General features: G+C 37.1%; 2 protein-coding genes across 2 annotated transcripts in view; both read right to left on the bottom strand.

The window, feature by feature from the left end:
* Positions 1-23,178, bottom strand: part of LOC144968352 (protein O-mannosyl-transferase TMTC3-like) — a 51,936-nt gene that overhangs the window by 26,436 nt on the left and 2,322 nt on the right. Inside the window, exons 2-3 of the mRNA XM_078906628.1 lie at positions 1,794-1,982; positions 540-676 (exon numbers count right to left, since the gene is read on the bottom strand). Coding sequence (XP_078762754.1) covers positions 540-676; positions 1,794-1,982 — 326 coding nt within the window. The remainder of the gene's footprint in view (positions 1-539; positions 677-1,793; positions 1,983-23,178) is intronic.
* Positions 13,390-21,261, bottom strand: LOC144968353 (uncharacterized). The gene is made up of 5 exons (XM_078906629.1): positions 21,182-21,261; positions 20,317-20,389; positions 19,152-19,247; positions 17,857-17,952; positions 13,390-17,257 (listed from the first exon to the last, which is right to left on the bottom strand). Exons 1-5 carry the CDS (start codon positions 21,209-21,211, stop codon positions 16,506-16,508), a joined length of 1,047 nt encoding a protein of 348 aa, XP_078762755.1. The 5' UTR covers positions 21,212-21,261; the 3' UTR covers positions 13,390-16,505.

Raw genomic sequence — 23,178 nt, 5'->3', positions numbered from 1 at the left:
TTTACCAACCTTGAAATACAGAAGATATAGGGCGACATGATAGAACTTTACAAGATGACAAGTGGTAAATATGACCAAGACATGACAGAATTTATCAAATGGAGGAAAGACTTCACAATAAGAAAAGACACCAGAGGTAATAAAAAGAAACTGCTCACACAAACACCAAGATTGGATGTGAGAAAACACAGTTTTACTGTGAGAACAACGAAAATATGGAACAGTTTACCAGATTCTGTTGTGAATGCAAAAACCCTAAATAGCTTCAAGAGCAGACTAGACAAATTTTGGTCTGACCAAAATGTTTTGTACAATTATAAATGCGCTTTAGATTGTAAAACCGGAAGAAACTTAAATCACAAAGACAATGAAGAAATAGAGTCTGGCGAAGAGGACCTATAAGGACCTGTGCTGGAAACAAACCATAAGTATCCATAAGTATCCATAAGTAATGTTGTTGTTAAAGAATTAAATAAAAGGAAGGGGAAAATGAAATCAGGAAATAATTATTGTCCTTTTAATAACTTGACTTCTCTTACCTCATAAATAGCAAACAAACTATTGCATGGAGCATGACATTGAGAAGATGGTATCCCATTGGATTCAGCTCTCCCAGCATGTAATTCAAACGGAAAGTTGCTACACACAAGGGTCTGTATGATTTATGACTCTTCTCCTGTAAATGTACAAACAAGCAGTTCAAACAATATAACACGAAACTTTTTGTGTTGAATATTTAAGTATTACTGAGCATATTTTGATTGTGTCTTCATTGTTTCCTTTAGATTTCTTTTGAAACAGTTTGCTTTGAAGAATAACATTTTCTATCCTAACAAAGAATACTCATGAGGTTATTTTTTTAATGAAAATTTTTAATATGACTTGTTTTACTTGTTCAACAATAATAAAATATTGCTTGTCAAATTATAAGATCATCACATCACAACGAAAAAGAAGGAGACAAGATGGTCATGACATTGTAAATCCAAGAGCTAACCAACACTTACAAGCATCTAAGAATAGACCTATCAACTTGAAACTTTAAAAATTCGTAATTTTTAGGGAAGAAAAATTATTGTCGCGATTGTTCACTTTAAAAAATCAACCTTTTACCCTAACAAGAAATAAATACCACTAAAAATCTTAAAATTTATGAATTCTGTCATCAACTTTTATTTTCATTAAGTTTTAATGACTTAAAGATGCCCATGAAGTTCTGAAATTGGAGCCAGCATTTCGTAATTCGACTAATTTTTCGCAATAGTATGTAGGTCTGGAAGAAGAAGCAAGATAAGGTGTGTAACTTAGATAGTGAACAGAGGTATATTAAAAAAGGTAAATTATTAAGTTGTGATGTATAGCCTGAGACTGTGAGTAGGTACTCCAAACCCAGTGAAAATTTGCAAGCAGTGGTGAAAATTACCAAACTTCATCTCGAAATTTTCAAAGAACCCACGACACATTTTAATGAAAAATGTTAAACCAAAGATCGTGTTTTTTAGTCTTTGTTTTGAATGTGACTTCATGGATGTGGTTATCTATTTAGTTTGATGAGACGTTGAGTGAAGAAAGGGGTAGGATGTGAAAACGTGTTGTACAAAATTTATGAACTTTGACTTTGAGGGTGGTCGTCTTCAAGATGGCCAACTGTAATGAGCTATAATAAATAGTCTTATTTTATTTTAAAGTGCTTAAACGACCTTTTCAAATGTACAAAATGGACGGATCACTTGGATAAATAAAACGTTTTAAAGGTTTCTAAATATTACTATTATAATCAATTCAAGACAAACCTTGTGCATGGGTGTTCCCCAGAAATCATTGAGGAACAATTTGAAGAAAGGAGTACTTGGGCGTAAGTCTTTATTCTCAACAATGGCTGACATGTCATCAAAAACAAACCCACAACCCAGAGCATTGTGGTAAACTACAGCCACCGCTAGGCAAAGAAAAATTGAATAACGGATAGTTGGATCCTCCATCTGAAATACAAGATGAATTTGTTCACATTTAAACCAAAGTAATCAGTCATCTCTCTAGTTACTAGGCAAGGATAAAAATCGCTCTAAAAATACCTGGTGAACTTGAGATGCGAGGTTGAAAAGTACAAAGTAATACGACATTAAAATAACACCCAAAAACCCAAATCCTTTAGACACCATGGACATTCACAATAATTACTGACACCTTGTGTCTGAATCTACATTACATGTATTTCATGCACCTCTCTCTCTATGTCTCTCTCCCTCCCTCTCTCTTTCTCTCCCACGGGATTAAAAAAGGGAATAACTAATATTACTAAACAAGAGGATTATAATAGACATCAGAGGCTGTAATATATTGAAAACTAAAAGTCATTAGTAATGATTAACATTGCATTCACTATTGATTTCTTCAGGCAGTGCTCAAGTTTACATTAATCTGTCATCAAATTTTTACATTTTCATTTTCACAAAGATAGATGTAACAACAATGATTCCATGAATCCTCAAAGTTGTGTCACTGCTACTGCTTTTTTTATTAAAACACTTAAGTCTGCAGGATGACAAACCCAAATAATATAGATTACCCAAATCGTATAGATATTTGCTCATGATGATATTTATCAGACAACATATCATTATTCGCACCCCCGGGGAGCCAATAATCTGGTCATTATTCACCCCCCCCCCCCACCCTCCCTGGACTCAATGGGTAATGGTAGTAGTGCTGGTGGTATGGACTCAGTGGGAAAAAGTGCTTATGGTAGGGTGTCAGTGGATAATAGCGCTGGGTAAATTAAATTTGTGACACTTCAAGCCCGCTTGAACAGAAATAGTACGGATATTTAAAAACATAAAAATGAAGGAAGTTGACTTCACTGTGTTATTTGCTATTACTATTGCTTTTCGACTGCTATTTGTGTGATAAAGCTCTCACACGATTTCTCATTTAGATTTAGACTATTTAGTTAGCTATTTAGTTAGTTACTCATAGTTTCTGTGATGTTACTTCACTGTGTTATTTGCTATTACTATTGCTTTTCGACTGCTATTTGTGTGATAAAGCTCTCACACGATTTCTCATTTAGATTTAGACTATTTAGTTAGTTATTTAGTTAGTTACTCATAGTTTCTGTAATGTTACGATTGATCAAGCATGTAGAACTAAGTGGGCATTTGTTCCAGTAAGTTACAGTACAGTGAAAAAAATTACCTTCGTTAAAAATTTCAACCTGACCGGAAAACAGAGGTCCGAATAACGACTTTGATTTCATCAATCATCATTAATTAACCCATAACAGAATAAAATTCATTAATGATAATAAAACTGACCAACTAACATACTATCTAGAGATGTTTCATAGGGACAAAACCAGATCTCATCCATACCCAAAGTACTGAATGGAAAAGGCAAAGGAAGATCTTTTCTTTAACTTGTTGATGTTGTATTTACTTGTCTTGTGTACTTGTACGGTTCCACTTGTATCTACTCAATAATTATGGTTTCGTTGTAGTTGTTGTTAGGGAGTTTAATAGAAATTCTAAATGTACCTCACACACTTGAAACCAATGTCATATGAAAGAGCTGGCAACACAAATTTCAAAACAGTTTGAATTTTGTTTCTATCTTGATTAGAAATGTAGTTACGGCAGTTCAAAGTCTGAAATTTCAGACCGATTTTTACCCCAAAATTAACATTGCAAAGTTGTGACCGAAAACGCGTGATGTTAATAAAAAATGGTTAAAACAGTCAATATGGAGTTCTTATCATATATTGTATACCAAAATGTTCGTCTTATCGAGGACAATGCATTTACATTAATAAAGAGGAAGATAAACATTTCAAATTAACACATTATTACATAATATGACGCAAATGTTACATAATCAAAAAGTCGGCTAGACGTAAGAAAGAATTTGCTCTATCACTTTTGGATTTATCCCCAATATCTCACTGAAACAATTGCAAATAATTACCCTCTTTTAATTAATACATAGAGAATAAAAAAGGGTTTGAGAGTATTTAAATGAAAAGATATAAACATGTTGTGTAATGACATAATGAGTTTATTTTTACCTATGGCAATTTAATTGCATATAAATAAAATGGTAGATTGAAAAAGTTCAAATAAATTGAAACAGATTCCCTATTATAATTAGAAGGAAAGTTTTGGCTTTTAATACTTTAAAAAATTTTGCTGAACCACTTTGGGTTTATTGCTATTACATCATTTGAACTGACAATTAATATAATTTTATCCCCCCCCCCCCTTTCTCTCTCAATGTATGGGGCTGTCAAAACTAATAGAACTTCTTACCATAATAATTATTAAGGCTAAGGCCTTTAAAATATGGATACAAATGATAAACATATCTAAACATATGGGAAAGAAACATGATGACTTGATGGCAAAGTAAAATAAAATAAAATTAAAGTAATTGGTATTTTTAAAATATCGATATTATTAATATCGGATTTCACAAAGAGAGAAATATAGGAACTTTTAAAACAAAAACTATAAAATGCCTATAAATAAAGTTGGAAAGTATGTATTCAAAATAAAAACATAGTAAATAATAGTACTGAAAATATTGAGGACTAAATTTAACATAATACATAACTAAATTTAAAATATCGATATGAATATCGATATCGCTCGGCAGCCATGATGAGAAGATAATGTAAACAAGGCATTTCGGCGCAGATTTAAAAGGAACTTTTAAAACAAAAACTATAAAATGCCTATAAATAAAGTTGGAAAGTATGTATTCAAAATAAAAACATAGTAAATAATAGTACTGAAAATATTATGGACTAAATTTAACATAATACATAACTAAATTTAAAATATAGATATCGCTCGGCAGCCATGATGAGAAGATAATGTAAACAAGGCATTTCGGCGCAGAGTTAAAAGGTGTCTGCGCATCGATCTAGAGCCCTGAAATTTGGCATGAATAAAGTTTAGATGTTATTCTAAAAACAAGCGTTTAAATTTTAAAAACACACGCGGTAAATAAAAAAATAAATGCATTAGAAAATTGCCAAATTTTAACTTCATATAACTTCTGGAATTATTAATGGATTTTTCCTTAATTGGCACCATTTAAAAGGAAATTGAAAGACGAAAATAATGATACGATATTCCTCTTTATAACGAAGTTATGCATTTTTAATTGAACCCCCCCCCCCCCCCCCCCCCAAAAAAAACGCGAACGGCAATTTCCAGTCACAACTTTCCTATGGGCGAGTTGGGTCAACAAAATTTGACTGCCACTGCTGCTGCTCACTAAACTGCCTAGTTGTATGACGAGATATGAAGTGAGTAGAAAAGTGCCAGAAGACAATAGAGAATAAAAAATTTTTTTCGCGGCGGTGGTGGGGTTTGAACCTGCGACCTTATTGGTACAACTCCGCCTGGCAGGTGAGAGCGTGGCTCTACCGTGTGAGCTATCCACGAACACAAAAATATTCGTTTCAAACCCAAAGTCATTTCTAGATCCCTCTCTCACCCACTTCTTGAGATCGCCGATTCGTTCGCCACCATCGCGAAGTAATTTTGACCAGCAGTTAAGCTTAATAGCCAATATTCTCATCACAAACATATAACATAGAAACCATTGAGACATTGAGTATGCTCCGGTGTATGGGGTGAATTTTTAATTCAGAAAAGTGAGTGGAGCAGGCACTTATGTTGGTAACAACAAGATATGAAGTGAGTAGAAAAGTGCCAGAAGACAATAGAGAATAAAAAAATTTTTCGCGGCGGTGGTGGGGTTTGAACCTGCGACCTTATTGGTACGACAACTCCGCCTGGCAGGTGAGAGCGTGGCTCTACCGTGTGAGCTATCCACGAACACAAAAATATTCGTTTCAAACCCAAAGTCATTTCTAGATCCCTCTCTCACCCACTTCTTGAGATCGCCGATTCGTTCGCCACCATCGCGAAGTAATTTTGACCAGCAGTTAAGCTTAATAGCCAATATTCTCATCACAAACATATAACATAGAAACCATTGAGACATTGAGTATGCTCCGGTGTATGGGGTGAATTTTTAATTCAGAAAAGTGAGTGGAGCAGGCACTTATGTTGGTAACAACAAGATATGAAGTGAGTAGAAAAGTGCCAGAAGACAATAGAGAATAAAAAAATTTTTCGCGGCGGTGGTGGGGTTTGAACCTGCGACCTTATTGGTACGACAACTCCGCCTGGCAGGTGAGAGCGTGGCTCTACCGTGTGAGCTATCCACGAACACAAAAATATTCGTTTCAAACCCAAAGTCATTTCTAGATCCCTCTCTCACCCACTTCTTGAGATCGCCGATTCGTTCGCCACCATCGCGAAGTAATTTTGACCAGCAGTTAAGCTTAATAGCCAATATTCTCATCACAAACATATAACATAGAAACCATTGAGACATTGAGTATGCTCCGGTGTATGGGGTGAATTTTTAATTCAGAAAAGTGAGTGGAGCAGGCACTTATGTTGGTAACAACAAGATATGAAGTGAGTAGAAAAGTGCCAGAAGACAATAGAGAATAAAAAAATTTTTCGCGGCGGTGGGGGTTTGAACCTGCGACCTTATTGGTACGACAACTCCGCTGGCAGTGAGAGCGTGGCCTACCGTGTGAGTCTATCCACGAACACAAAATATTCGTTCAAACCCAAAGTCATTTCTAGATCCCTCTCTCACCCACTTCTTAGATCGCCGATTCGTTCGCCACCATCGCGAAGTAATTTTGACCAGCAGTTAAGCTAATAGCCAATATTCTCATCACAAACATATAACATAGAAACCATTGAGACAATGAGTATGCTCCGGTGTATGGGTGAATTTTTAATTCAGAAAAGTGAGTGGAGCAGGCACTTATGTTGGTAACAACAAGATATGAAGTGAGTAGAAAAGTGCCAGAAGACAATAGAGAATAAAAAAATTTTTCTCACACGGTAGAGCCACGCTCTCACCTGCCAGGCGGAGTTGTCGTACCAATAAGGTCGCAGGTTCAAACCCCACCACCGCCGCGAAAAATTTTTATTCTCTATTGTCTTCTGGCACTTTTCTATTCACTTCATATCTTGTTGTTACCAACATAAGTGCCTGCTCCACTCACTTTTCTGAATTAAAAATTCACCCCATACACCGGAGCATACTCAATGTCTCAATCGTTTCTATGTTATATGTTTGTGTTGAGAATATTGGCTATTAAGCTTAACTGCTGGTCAAAATTATTCGCGATGCTGGTGTACGAACGAATCTGCGGTCTCAAGAAGTGGGTGAGAGAGGGATCTAGTAATGACTTTGAGTTTGAAACGAATATTTTTGTGTTCGTGGATAGCTCACACGGTAGAGCCACGCTCTCACCTGCCAGGCGGAGTTGTCGTACCAATAAGGTCGCAGGTTCAAACCCCACCACCGCCGCGAAAAATTTTTATTCTCTATTGTCTTCTGGCACTTTTCTATTCACTTCATATCTTGTTGTTACCAACATAAGTGCCTGCTCCACTCACTTTTCTGAATTAAAAAATTCACCCCATACACCGGAGCATACTCAATGTCTCAATCGTTTCTATGTTATATGTTTGTGTTGAGAATATTGGCTATTAAGCTTAACTGCTGGTCAAAATTATTCGCGATGGTGGTGTACGAACGAATCTGCGGTCTCAAGAAGTGGGTGAGAGAGGGATCTAGTAATGACTTTGAGTTTGAAACGAATATTTTTGTGTTCGTGGATAGCTCACACGGTAGAGCCACGCTCTCACCTGCCAGGCGGAGTTGTCGTACCAATAAGGTCGCAGGTTCAAACCCCACCACCGCCGCGAAAAATTTTTATTCTCTATTGTCTTCTGGCACTTTTCTATTCACTTCATATCTTGTTGTTACCAACATAAGTGCCTGCTCCACTCACTTTTCTGAATTAAAAAATTCACCCCATACACCGGAGCATACTCAATGTCTCAATCGTTTCTATGTTATATGTTTGTGTTGAGAATATTGGCTATTAAGCTTAACTGCTGGTCAAAATTATTCGCGATGCTGGTGTACGAACGAATCTGCGGTCTCAAGAAGTGGGTGAGAGAGGGATCTAGTAATGACTTTGAGTTTGAAACGAATATTTTTGTGTTCGTGGATAGCTCACACGGTAGAGCCACGCTCTCACCTGCCAGGCGGAGTTGTCGTACCAATAAGGTCGCAGGTTCAAACCCCACCACCGCCGCGAAAAATTTTTATTCTCTATTGTCTTCTGGCACTTTTCTATTCACTTCATATCTTGTTGTTACCAACATAAGTGCCTGCTCCACTCACTTTTCTGAATTAAAAAATTCACCCCATACACCGGAGCATACTCAATGTCTCAATCGTTTCTATGTTATATGTTTGTGTTGAGAATATTGGCTATTAAGCTTAACTGCTGGTCAAAATTATTCGCGATGGTGGTGTACGAACGAATCTGCGGTCTCAAGAAGTGGGTGAGAGAGGGATCTAGTAATGACTTTGAGTTTGAAACGAATATTTTGTGTTCGTGGATAGCTCACACGGTAGAGCCACGCTCTCACCTGCCAGGCGGAGTTGTCGTACCAATAAGGTCGCAGGTTCAAACCCCACCACCGCCGCGAAAAATTTTTATTCTCTATTGTCTTCTGGCACTTTTCTATTCACTTCATATCTTGTTGTTACCAACATAAGTGCCTGCTCCACTCACTTTTCTGGACAATCTCGGTTGAATGGAAATAAACTGTTGACCTACTTCCAGATTGAACACATGCACTAACTGACAGCCCGATTCAAAGCTGTAAAAATATTTTGATCGTAATTTTTTTTAAATTTTTGCTTTTATGCAATTAACATAGTTCAAAATATCAAAATAAGAGTGGCATTCAAATCCATTTTTAAATGTCTAAATAGACATGATTAAATGTCACTAAGAGTTCAGTGACACCATGGCTTGGTGGATATAAGCTGTTTGACTCTGAGTTTTAAGGTTCGAGAGTTCAAATCCCGGTAGGGATGACTTTTTTTTTTTTCCCCCATTATTTTTTTAATTCCTCTGTCTATTGATATTTTTTAAACTTTTGTTTTTATAATTTTATTTGCTTGTAATATACTTTAATGTTGATATTATACTATTGTACTTTTATTATTATTATTATTATTATTATTATTATTATTATTATTATTATTATTATATTATTATTATTATTATTATTATTATTATTATTATTATTATTATTATTATTCTACTTACTTACTATTATTATTATTGTTGTTGTAATCGTCATCATCACTATTATGATTATGATGATTTTTTTTTTTTAATCAAGTAGTTGGAGTAATTTAATCAGTTATCGATTTATTACGAATATCTTTTATGTGTTATCATCTCGTTGTTGTTTTTCATTATTGTGCTCTTCTATTGTTCATTATTTTTAAAAATCTTGTTTTTTTCTGTTTGTCTCATTTGTTGTTGTTGTTGTTGTTGTTGTTCTTGTTGTTGTTGTTTGTTTGTTTGTTTTGTCATCTAAGGCAAACCCGATTCATTATAAATATGTGGGCAGACTTTCTGCATTTTTTAATTGAGCGATGTACTTCCGTGAATTAATTGCCGTACTATATTAAAATTTACGTGATAATAATAATAATAATAATAATAATAATAATAATAATAATAATAATAATAATAATAATAATAATAATAATAAAATAATATAATAATAATAATAATAATAATAATAATAATAATAATAATAATAATAATAATAATAATAATAATAATAATAATAAATAATAATACTTTAGATAGATACTGAATATTAGACTACAATTGACATCTATTTACTGAATACACGTGGTATTGTTAGGGGTGTTTCTTTTTTTACGAAACCTGCCAAAACACGCCGATACCCGACAAGGGGAGTGAACCTGGGACTCAGGGAAGTGTACACCGTTGGGGAGTGAACCTGGGGCTGGGTTTCGTAAAAAAAAAGCAATTACTTTTTTACGAAACCCGACAATATCAGACAAAGTTATGGAAAGAAAGTAGGCAACAGTGAGGGAGTGAACAGGAGATTCAGGGAAGTGTACACTATTGGGGAGTAAACCTAAGTCTATGGTTTTTTGGCGGGTTTTGGCGGATTTCGTAAAAAAGTAATTGCTTCATTCACGTCTGGTACCCATCTCCCATAGTCCGGCTTCATTTCCCACTGGTATCCATCTTCCCTAGTCCCAGGTTCATTTCCACTGATATCCTCTTCTCACAGTCCCAGGTTCACTCCCAACCGGTGTGCACTTCCCTGAGTCCCGGTTCATTGCCCAATGGTGCCCACTTCCCATAACTTTTGAAAATTTCGGTAGGTTTCGAAATAAAAGTACATTCTGAGCTCACTGTCCACTGGAATCAGCATCTCGCAGTCCCAGGTTCAATCCTCATCAGTGTCCAAATCCCAGATTCACTCCCCACTGCTGCCTGCTTCCCATAACTTTGTCGGGTTTTGGCGGGTTTCGTAAATAAGTAATTCCTCCTCCCCCTTGGTATTGCTTTTTTACAAAATCCAGAGTCCCAGGTTCACTCCCCACAAGTGTACACTTCCCTGAATCTCAGGATCACCCCCCACTGTTGCCTGCTTCAATAAGTTTGTCGGTTATTGCCATGTTTTGTCGGGTTTCGTAAAAAAGTAATTGCTTTTATATGAAACTCGCTGAAACCCGCCGAAAACCAGAGTCTCAGGTTCACTCCCTACTGGTGTACACTTCCTTGAATCTCAAGTTAACTCCCTACTGTTGCCTACTTCCCATAACTGTCGAATATTGCCGGGCTTCGTAAAAAAGTAATTGCTTTTATGTGAAACTCGCTGAAACCCGCCGAAAACCATAGTCTCAGGTTCACTCCCCACTGGTGTACACTTCCCTGAGTCTCAGGTTCACTCCCCACTGTTGCCTACTTCTCACAACTTTGTCGGATATAGCCGGATTTCGTAAAAAAAGTAATTGCTTTTATGTGAAACTCGCTGAAACCCGCCAAAAACCATAGTCTCAGGTTCACTCCCCACTGGTGTACACTTCCCTGAGTTTCAGGTCCACTCCCCACTGGTGTACACTTCCCTGAGTCTCAGGTTCACTCCCCACTGTTGCCTACTTCCCACAACTTTGTCGGATATTGCCGGGTTTCGTAAAAAAGTAATTGCTTTTATGTGAAACTCACTGAAACCCGCCGAAAACCATAGTCTCAGGTTCACTCCCCACTGGTGTATACTTCCATGAATCTCAGGTTCACTCCCCACTGTTGTCTACTTCCCATAACTTTCTCAGATATTGCCAGGTTTCGTTGGGTTTCGTAAAAGAGTAATTGCTTTTATATGAAACTCGCTGAAACCCGCTGAAAACCAGAGTCTCAGGTTCACTCCCCACTGTTTGCCTACTTTCAATAACTGTCGGATATTGCCGGGTTTCGTAAAAAAGTAATTGCTTTTATGTGAAACTCGCTGAAACCCGACAAAAACCATAGTCTCAGGTTCACTCCCCACTGGTGTACACTTCCCTGAGTTTCAGGTTCACTCCCCACTGGTGTACACTTCCCTGAGTCTCAGGTTCACTCCCCACTGTTGCCTACTTCCCATAACTTTGTCGGATATTGCCGGGTTTCGTAAAAAAGTAATTGCTTTTATGTGAAACTCGCTGAAACCCGCCGAAAACCAGAGTCTCAGGTTCACTCCCCACTGGTGTACACTTCCATGAATCTCAGGTTCACTCCCCACTGTTGTCTACTTCCCATAACTTTCTCAGATATTGCCAGGTTTCGTCGGGTTTCGTAAAAGAGTAATTGCTTTTATATGAAACTCGCTGAAACCCGCTGAAAACCAGAGTCTCAGGTTCACTCCCCACTGGTGTACACTTCCCTTTGTCTCAGGTTCACTCCCCATTATTTGCCTACTTTCCATAACTTTGCCCCATTTTGTTGGGATTTGGCGCATTTTGTAAACAAAAAGTAATTGCTTTTTTTTTTACAAAACCCGCCGAAACCCAGTCCCAGGTTCACTCCTCACTGGTGTTTACTTCCACGAATGTCAGGTTCACTCCCCACTGTTGCCTACTACCCATAACTTTCTCGGATATTGCCAGGATTAGTCGGGTTTCGTAAAAAAGTAATTGCTTTTATATGAAACTAGCTGAAGCCCGCCGAAAACCATAGTCTCAGGTTCCCCCCCCACTGGTGTATACTTCACTGAGTCTCAGGTTCACTCCCCACGCTTTGCCGCATATTGTCGGGTATCGTAAAAAAAGTAATCCCCCCCCCCCCCCACACATTTTTTATTGTTTTTTTTACAAAACCCAAAGTCCCAGGTTCACTCCCCACTGGTGGACACTTCCCTGAATCTCAGGTTCATCCCCTCCCCCTCCTACACACACACACACACACACACATACTTGTATGGCATGACTTGTCAGGACCATAATTTCACACATGACTTGTGGGTACCTCTATTTCCAGTGGGTTTAGGAAACATACAATACGTTGTATTGGTGGACAAAACAGCCGTCTATGATGGCAGGTGTCGTTTTTTAGAATACGTCAAATAACAAAGGTTTGACTAGAGTATGTTTGGGCCTCACTTTACACCATCATTGTAGGGACATTGTGTAGTCATTGTGAGGACTTGATGAGACAGGGCATTACTAGTGGGGACTCACTTGGTGTGTAAACTGTGCACATTTATTGCAAGGACCTGTGTAAACTGTGGCCATTACTTGCAGGGACCTTTGATGTGTCTACAGTAGACATTACTTCTAAGGACCTTTGAGAGTTTAAACTGTGGCCATTACTTGCAGGGACCTTTGATGTGTGTCTACAGTAGACATTACTTCTAGGGACCTTTGGGAGTTTAAAATGTGGCCATTACTAGCAGGAACCTTTGATGTGTGTCTACAGTAGACATTACTTCTAAGGACCTTGAGAATTAGATGCCCATCTATACGGAAAAGAATGTAAAAACAAAAGAAGAAATAGGACATTAAGATAGATCGGGATACTCCAAACAAAAATGTTCCTAACCTTAGGCTGTACCCGACTTGCATTACTATTGGCATATCATTTTTCTAGTCACTATGTCTGTATCAGAATGAAATGCAACCAAACATTCACTGCTCAGTAGATGATATCAGAACAATTCTGTCTTCATGAGGCTTTGAAATGATGACACTACAGGCCAGGTATCTACCAACTAAACTACCATATGGATCCTGATGTCAGATAACAATCTATCTTGTACACATTCGAATCATGTAGAACTGACCAAGTGAAAGTTCTCCCTCAATGCCAAGGGTAGGGTTCTGAACATTGACATATAATCATAAGGAGTATAAAGGGTGTTCAGTGGAATCCAGTCAAATCATCAAGACGGAAAAAATATGTTGATTTTAAATGAGGTTTGTTTATTCATAATCATAGCCAAATAATAATGCCAAATAATGATTAATAAAGATTTGAAGTTGATTCTGGGGAAATTTTAAAATTATCTTATTAAATACAGTGGAAACTCCCAATAACGACATTCTCTGGATAACGACACAAATCTCTAGTCCCTAATCTTATACTTAAATTATGTTCGTAGTGAAAATAAAAACTCTGGATAGCGACATACTCCCAATAAAGACATAATCTTCCAGTCCCAAGCGATGTCGTTATTGGGAGTTTCCACTGTATATACCATGATAATTATCAGAAAAGAGTGAAAAGAGCCATACTATAACTGAGGGAAATATTGAATTCCAATCTTAATTAATTTCAAACGAAAGTCCTATGAGAGCAGGAAGACTCAAAAATTAGTAAGAGTATACATCTTGCTCTCTGAGATGTAAGAAGGGATGACAAAAATTACTTTTTGCATTATTGATGGGATGCTGCTAGTCTATGCCACATAACTTTTCTGGACGTGTCTTAGTATTCAACGATGGTACCCATTTTTTTCTGGATAGAGAGGGCAGAAACAAAGACAGCTCTCATTGAAGCTAAATTCGGGTCCTAATGAATAGACAGTGCTCTACCGTTTGAGATGCTCGAACCCATATAACGAAAATACAACAAGAAATAGTCCATTCTTGACGATAAAGAAGCATAAACAATTTTTATACATAATGATGATATATGTGGCGGAAAAAACAAAACTTAATAAACTAACAGTGGTTTGAATTGTGTGTTCAAGAGCGCAAGCAAAAACATCTGAGGTGAGACCCTGAAAACCAAAGGAACAGATAGGTAATTTGCTAGCGCACCAGGGCGTATTTTTACAAACACATTAATCATTATTAAACAATTGGTAAAATTGACTCCATTTTAGCAAGTCAATGCATCTAATGTTTTATTGAATAAAATGGTATGCCAGAACGGGGAATGAAAATGTGACTTCTCAATAGTTTGATTAAGCCTAGATCTTAACTCGTCTAATAAGCAAAGATAATGACGTGGAAAAAGATAGAATCACAAAACATCACTTTATACAAGTTAACAAATGTCAAAATAGGAATGTTGGTCTAATTAACAGAAATGATTTTGATAACTATTCTGCAAATTGTTTTGGTTTAAGGACTATTTGGCTAAAATCACTTTCAGTTCATTGATACGAGTATAACGAGACAAAATAAAAAGTAATTTTGAATACTTTTGTGTTCATCTGGTTTTGACATTTTCCACAATATAATGGTCAGAGATAACATTATTATCATCAACAACAAATTGTCCTGTAATTGGACATATTATTATCAGTATCATTATTGAAAAAAAAATATGTTCATGTTTTCATATTGATTTTAAGTTGATGTCAAAAACAACATAGTATTGAAATTTTTATAAAGAGAGAGAGAGCGAGAAAGAAAAGAGAACGAGAGAGAGAGGAGGTCGGAGGAAAAAGTACTGATCACAAATTGCATAAGGTACCAATTAATTGAATTAACAACAAATGTCTGTACATCAAGGCGACAACAAGATAATGCTTAGTTTATGTACTACCGTACATACAATAACATAGGGAACAAATTTCTATACAAATTTCTTTTTTCTAGTTTGAACATTTTTTATGTAATATTTGATTTGTCTCCAGGGTCTGTTTGCTAAGATTGGAGAATTTCTCATAGCATTTTCAATGTTTGCTTTGCCAGGCAATCTTTCTAAAAAGAAAAAATTCCCTAATTCCTTTTCAACAGCTTTTCTTTCTTCCTCAGACCACCCTTTCCTTTCTTTATTCACTACTCTGTTTGTGATTTTCTTTGATTTATGAGATTCTCTAACAGTATCAGCCTCCTGACAGTTTTCAGTGTATGGCATTATCGTCGTACTATCAGGGGTCATGCTGCTACATCCTGTGTCACCGCCTTGAACGCAGTCGTCAAGGTCATCCTCATCAGCACTTAATTCCTCTCCATCAATTGCTTCGTCTTCAGCAAATTCCAGCTCGTCTAGATTCTTTCCCTTACACTTGTCAATTTTTCCTTTCTCCAGTTGCAAGAGAATCTTACTAACTTTAGCAAGTTGCATCGTGTCCTCTGGAAGACGATAGTATTCTTTATGAACAGACTTGTCATGCCCCATGAAGGCAGCCAATGCTTCCAGTTCATTCTCCTTCAAATCAAGCAGCTGACATATTGTTCCAATATGTTTTCTAAGTGCTGTAGATGTCAATAAGTCTGGCTGATCTGCTCCACATGCAGTGGCAAATTTCCTGAGAACATCTGAAGTTCTAAGTACATTTTCACCTTCACCGATAGCACCAAAAACATATGGGTTATTGTTAGCAAGCCCACTGGATTGTCTGAAATCGAGGAGCAAGACAATACTATCCTTGTGAGATTTGGGTAGAAGAACTGGCACTCGTCTCCCTCGCTTTCCTCTAATTTCTACCCTTTCGAGTTGTTTGGCTAAGTTTCTTTCAAACTTACTCAAACTCTGCAGGATTTCCCCTTGTAGAGATTTTCCTGAAGCCATTCCATTCTGATAGTTTTCAATTTTCATTCTCTGCATCTCACCGCCTCTTCGTCTGTTAAAAGAACCACCTGTGCTAGAGCAATCTCAGCTAAATTTCTCCACGTATTTGGGTTTGGGTGTTCACGCAATTGTGTTATTGCATCTGTTAACTTGGATTTAATGAAACAATATAAAAGCTGCACATCTTTTGCTAAAGGTAGTCTTCTTGCTGTGTTAAATCTTCTTTTGTGAAGAGTGTGCAGAGCTCTCGATGATATTTGATGTGACCAGTCAGAAGAATAAAGTTTGGTAAATGCTTCAGCCTGTTTCTCTAATAGAGTATCTCCTGATTGCAAAGCCTCTGATTTCAAAATGTCTGCACAGGCTTTTAAGGAATGGCCTAACTTTAAAGCAAGTGAAGGTATTTCATAAATTCCAGTGATGCAATTGTACTTTGCTAAAACTTTGACAACTTTGACAACAGTTGAAAATAACAGGGGGTCAATGCACTGTGTAATATTTTCAATTTCACATTCGTTTTTCATTTCATTCAAAAAACGGCCAATTTCTCTCATTTTTTGTTTATGTACTGGTATTGATGTGGCTGGTCTAAAAATTTAGAAAAAAGATTTTTCCCATACTGCAAAATGACACTGTCATGGCGACAAAGGAGGGAGATCCTATCGGAACTCATTGTGTTTAAAATCTTTTCTTCAAAATCACTATTATCGTCTTCCTGTTTACTTGAAAGTAAAAGAAAATTTGTATTTTTCTTTGAGCTTTTGGTTTCATTATTGAAGGCAGCACATTTTTTCTTGTGACGCCATAAATCCTTCCTTAGAAAAAGTCCAAAACATTTTTCACAGGTTGTAAAAGCCTCTAAGTTGTCAGTTATTGGTTGCCTTCTAGCCGGAATCAAAAAACCTTTTTTTGCATCTATCACTGTTTTGTTGTGTTTAAAATCCCCACGATGAAGCAATAACTGCAATTCCCTCTTTCTGTCCTTGGTACCTACTTTATGGGCTAAAGCTTTTGCCACTTCAATTTCCCCACTATGTACACTTTCTAAATGCCTAGCCATTTTAGCATAAAGTCTACCACAATACAAACAAGAATGTCGTTTGTCCCATTTTCTTTTACCCCCCGATCCTCCTGGCACCATTTTCTGCACAGTCATGTCATCTGCTTTCTGTGGAAGGTCAGCCTCCTGATCATCGAGCTGTGGGAGAGGGATGATGACAGACTCGCTACCACTTTCTACCTCACTCTCTGCAACACAAACTAGACTTGCAGTTGTAGGACTTCTTTGGTGTTCATTGGGGTCTGAAAATGCAAAAATAAAAAACATGACTTCACTTGCTGTTGTGCAATTCAAAGTACTTATGCATACCATGTAGACCCCAAGTGTGTCGCAATAGCCGAGCGGATAAGCCATTGCACTGTGATATGGGAGATCTGGGTTCGAGTCCCACTTTTGGCACTGCAATTGAACCTTGGGAGAGGTTATTTGCACACACTGCCGCTGCTCTTACAACGACATATGGTTCACGGAAAACCAAAAAATCATTTCCCCTTCTCGGGGTGAAATATTTCACCAAAAAAAAGTGCTGTCTCAATTTTGTAGGTTAACATGACTGGTTACAACTGACTCATTTGGATAGAATAGTAGACTATCTCAAGGCATTAAAAAAAAATCATTCTTCTCTTCATAAAACAATTTGGTAATAACCATGCAATACAACTAATGCTCAAGGCCATACATCTGTGTGACATGTGGGATTGCACCAGTGTTGTCACAGTATAAAATGAGTTACAAACAGGTTTCAAGGGATCAAAGTACGTACTATTATGGGTAAATTAGAGTATATTCCTGCTTATTGTATTTGGATTTTAAATCTAAAGCATCACAGGTTCTTATTTACCTTTGTCATCAGCATCCTCAGGATCGCTGTCTGTTTTGCAGCTAGAAGAACTCTCTCCTGAGCTTTCAGGGACATATTCGTCTTCACTGTCCATTTCTGAAATAAGATTGTAAGAGGGAATGATGCTTGCTTGTATCTTCAAAACAGTTTGTTGGGTTTAATTTTCAGGTTTTTAAGACATTTTTAACACAAAAAGATATCAATTATCTAACATAATGTACAAGATTCTTCTAACTCAATACAGTGGGCACCGGATTCAACGAGGTCGCATTCAACGAGAAGTCGGATTCAACGAGGGATTCAGAAATCCCCGATTCCCGGCCCTATATTTTCTTAGTAAATAAAAACGCATCCAACGAGCATCCTAGCTCCTAAAGTCGCATTCAACGAGGTCATTTAGGCCAGACCATTGGCTTCAGGCCAGAGCAATGCTACCCACAGAGTGGCACAACTTTCATTTGAACGTCACTGTTTGCTTGCCTCCACAAAACGAACGTCTCATGTTGTCCAATGTGTAGTGCGTGGTTTACAGTAGTACGATGCTACTCAGCCGTGTGTCGTGTAGAATTTTATCTGGTAGGTATTCCTATGTGTAAGGCAAGAGGTGAGTCGGTCATAGACAACATGTAGTCCCTCTATGGAGTGGGTTGGTAGAAATTGTGAGGCGAGGAGAGGATGGGTAGGTGTATTTACTTCGATGAATGAGGAGATGCTGGCAGCAGACATGTGACGTGTAGTGCCATGGTTAGGTCATGCGCAGCTAAGATTTCATCACACAGACTTAGTGTTAATTGTGATGGTCTCAGTTTTGTATGAATAAAGGACAAGGGCTAATCTTATTAATAAAATACATGCATTGAAATGCAAAATTTTTTTTTTTTAAATATGTAAATAAATAAAATTTTAAAATGAAAAGAAACAACCCCAGAAGAATCCCGGTGCCGTAATGTGCTCGTCAAGGAAGCTAAATCATAAATCTAACTTTTTCATACTGATTCATTATTTATATTCCTTGTTTAGGACAAAGTCGCATTCAACAAGAGGTCGCATTCAACGAGGTCAGGGGCCCTGTCCCAAAGACCTCGTTGAATGCGACTTCCACTGTAAACAAATTGATACTCAAATTTGTGATATTTTAGTTAATTGTCCAATGCGTCATTCACTATTCCCCAAACAGCAACATTTTTAAAACGGAACATGATGTATCGCATATTTCTTCTGAAGACAGAATTAATTCGGCATTGTATTTGTATCTTTTCTATTTCACTAAAAACACCTCATCACAGGTTATTTACCTTTGTCATCAGTATCCTCTGGATCGCTGTCTGTTTTGCAGCTAGAAGCACTCTCTCTTGGGCCTTCGGGGACATATTCGTCTTCACTGTCCTTTTCTGAAATGACCATGAAAAGTATATATCAAAACATGTGTGCAAAATTGAAATGAAGTTTCTCTTTACTCCAGAGAAGCAAACATTAGATATATTGTAGATGTAATTCTCTAACCATATAGTCTGGTTATGTCTTTGAAAACTAACTTGGTTAGAGAATTAAATCAAGGAGATGAAAGTACAATAATCAAAACTCTTTTCTATAACTGACCCCCACCATCTTCATTTATGTTACAGACTAAATGAAAGAGCAATGCCATCATTCTAAACTCAATATTGTGAGAGGCAGAGGAAGAGAGAGAGAAAGAGAAAAAGAGAGAGATAAAAAGATTATTTCATTTCAAAATGCAGTATCTAAAAGAAAGGATATGATTTCTATGATAAGATTATCAACAATAATTTTTCATCTTTGTTGCAGAGCACTGCTGGTTGTTTGGCCTGGCAGTGAACTTTCTCATTAATGAGGGGAAAATAAGATATTTTTGGCTCACTCTATGACAACCCAGCTGGATTGTCCAAAGTTAATTAAGAACCGATGGAAAGTTGTTAGTGATAGACTATATGAAATGTAATAGTAATACACATTATTAGAAACCAAAATGAGCTACTATTAGGCCTGTAATGACTTACTTTCTTTTCTTATCTTTAATGTGAGTAAACAGGCATTCAAATACGTAACTCCTTAAAGGACTTCATGCCAATAAGACCAGAGCCTAACCCTGTAGCTCGGAGCTGACTAGTAGCAATTTCTTGTTACGCTTTGGATAGGACACTGGTCTTTTGAAAAGTACTTTACACCCATTTCCAATAGGTCTAATGATATCCAGCTACCCACTTTCTGCTGGATAGGTAGGGGGATTGGAAAAAATTCTAATGTCTTTTTTGCCTGAACCTGGAATAAAACCCCGGGATATCTGTGTGATAGGCCACAACTCTATCAACTGATCTCAAGGGACCCTCAATTGAGCATTTGAATGCCATGTAAAAGTTGACAAGCATTCAAGAGGTAATAATATTCCTTTTGGTTTGAGTGGTTAGAAAAGCAAAATGAAAATGATAAAATCAAACTTACTGCAATTACTGCCTATTTCTTCAGGAATTTGTCCACCACGACGAGGAGGCCTTAAGTTCGCACATCTCTGATTCTGGAACAGAAAATATATTAGAATAGAGGATTAGAAGTAGACTTATGCAGCTATATATATGTGCATTCCAATCTGGCATCTCTCAAATGGCTCTACCCAGACTGACAGTCAACCAAAAAAAAAAGGTACATTGTTACACAAACATAATACTATCATCTGCATTTTTTGCTAAATAGGAGCCTAAAATTTGCCAAAAATAACGTCAAAATGTGCCAAAAGTGCCAAAATTTGCCAAAAAATTGCGGGGCAGAGTTAGACGTGATATGATATTTAACCCCTAAACTCCCCATAATCCTTGAAAAAATGTATGAAAATTAAATGGTTTCCAATTTTTTCCAACTTTACTTTTAGATAAAATGGTGTTTCAAATGAAATCTATTGCCCGTTATATCCTGACAAATAATATCATTAATTCCAGCTAAAAGTGAAAAAGAAATCACAAGAAAACGTTTTTTCAGAAGAAAAAAAATGTCAAAAATCGGAAAATTTGCCAAACTTTGCCAATTTTGTGAAATTTGCGGAAGGGCCCGGAATTTGCGGCCGCAAAATATGCAGATGACAGATAATAGCATTAAACTATGAGCATACTTAAGAACGACAACTCAGAGCAAAAAAGGATCTTGTTTTAAACTAAAGCATAAACCTAGCCGAGTCATCTCAGCCAATTAGAAAAGGCTTCGGTCATAATACATATTCCATGAATCAAACAAAGCAGGTCTTTGAATAGATAATTATTAATTAATCAATGACTAGAAAACTATGTAACCTTCATATCATTAACAATGTAGTTACCTCAGTCTTGTCTTTTGCTTTCTTTATCATCCCAGAATCGGAAAGTAAGAAAAAACTTCATTTGCAGTTTTCAACGGTTTCTGAAAAAAAGAAACAATACAAATACATAAACTTTTATCAAAGAAAAAAAAATGTAGTGAGTGGTTGACTTTAGCCATGTAAAAAACATTTATTATACTCCAATTTGGAGGCTTGCATTTTAAAAACTCATCCCTCGTCAATTACAACAGTGGCAATTACAAATAAGTAAACCAACTAAGTAACCAGAAGAAATTAAAAACCATAGATCAGCAGATGAATCATAAATGATTCAAAGTCTACGTAGCCAAGAACTGTCAGTGTCTTAGTCTTAGTGTAGGCTACCCAGCCTACTGCAGACTGCATAGGAATTGTTAATTTTTTTTTCTTTTGATATTAGGGTTTGCAACAAGTAAAGGCATGTTTTAGAAGGTACTTTGATACCTGCATGACTCAAAAATGGGCACCTGAAATAGGGCCTGTGGCTGTGACCTTATTTTTTATTTTTTGATAGCTTCTTCTTTCTTTCTTATTTATAAATATGGATTTTCACGATGTTTGTGTCACATGCAGCTAGGCTTAGAAACTTGACAGGCCAGTCAGCGCCGATCACAAGTCTGACGTCATGGGGGATTTCCTTGGCTGCTGGAAATGTCAAGTTCGCGACCAGCGTGTCCAAGATTTCGAGCGTGTCCTTTCAGACTGGGGATTTCATTCGGCATCGTGTGTAGTTTGTGTGTGTGTGTGCATGACTTTTTTCGTTTTCTTTTCAAGACGGGGCCTGATAGATATGGATGCCAAGTTGGATTATTGAAACCCAAAGTTCCCGTATTTTTTTTGTTTGTCGCCTCTTGCTTTTCGTTTTATACTAGGAGTTTGTGTATACTTCTTCACCTGAGTCGCACCGCAACTATTATTTTATACAGCTGCCATTTTTGGAATTTTCATTAAAAGGCAGCAGTTGTGACGCTTAGTTGCGACTGAATCGTATCGTTCTTGCGGCTGTTTTCAAAACTGCTTTTTCACACCATTTCATAAAGAAGCAGGAGTGAGTCGCAACACAACTATTACTTTTTATACAGCTGCCATTTTTGGAATTTTCAATAAAAGCGCAGCAGTTGTGATTTTTTTTGACAACGGCTTCCTTTTACGGCTTTAATTTCACATAACCGCATCTGACTATAGTCATTCTCCCGACACGCTTTTTTTTTGCTGTATATGAAAATAGTAAAAATAGCAGCTATAAAAGGAGAGATTGTTGCGATCCGATGGCGTAATTGTAAAGCAACTCCTGCTTTATTGGGAAATGGTGTGAAAAAAGCAGCTTTGAAAACAACTGCAGGAACGATGTGACTCACTCGCGACTAAGTATCATAACTGCTGCGCTTTTATTGAAAATTCAAAAAATGGCAGCTGTGTGCAAGTAATTGTTGCGGTGCGATTCACTCCTGCTTTTTAGTGAAATGGTGTGAAAAAATCAGCGTTGAAAACAGCCGCAAGAACGATATGACTGTCGCAACTAAGCATCACAACTACTGCCTTTTTAGTGAAAATTCCAAAAATGGCAGCTGTATAAAAATTATAGTTGCGATGCAACTCATGTGCTATTTAACGGCTTAGTCGTATCACAACTGCTACTCTTTATGTGAAAATGGCGCAAACAGCAGCTATAAAAAGCAGCATTTGCGATGCTACCTGGGCACGCCTTCGCATCGCGAAATGGATCTTCTCTAAAATCGCTGTCAACCCCCGCATCCCCCCCCCCTCAAATCACCAAGTTTTCATCATTTGACAATGAAATTGCGAAAATTGCAACACAAGAGTGATATTAAATCCGACCAAATTAATTGTGCGTGAAGATTTTTTTTTACATATCAGAATTGTGAAACTTGGCATTAAAATCGCCAATTTGTCCTATATGGCAGGAAACCATTACATGTCATTACACACGTCATTAGTCATTACCATAGCACACATAG

The sequence above is a fragment of the Berghia stephanieae genome, chromosome 3 (genome assembly GCF_034508935.2).
Source record: "Berghia stephanieae isolate SIO BIC M18660-M18661 chromosome 3, UCSD_Bste_1.3, whole genome shotgun sequence".
In the NCBI taxonomy this organism is placed as follows: domain Eukaryota; kingdom Metazoa; phylum Mollusca; class Gastropoda; order Nudibranchia; family Aeolidiidae; genus Berghia; species Berghia stephanieae.
Note: the sequence above shows the minus strand (reverse complement) of the source record. Positions and strands in the feature narration are given on the sequence as shown.

Bases quoted from the DNA above. Each gene is read 5' to 3' on its own strand.
- LOC144968353 (XM_078906629.1), bottom strand. From the start codon at position 21,211: ATGATAAAGAAAGCAAAAGACAAGACTGAG. The intron at 20,390-21,181 runs GTAACTACATTG...TTTCTGTTCCAG, and splicing joins AAGCAAAAGACAAGACTGAG to AATCAGAGATGTGCGAACTT. The intron at 17,258-17,856 runs GTAAATAAGAAC...TTGCATTTTCAG, and splicing joins TGAGGATGCTGATGACAAAG to ACCCCAATGAACACCAAAGA.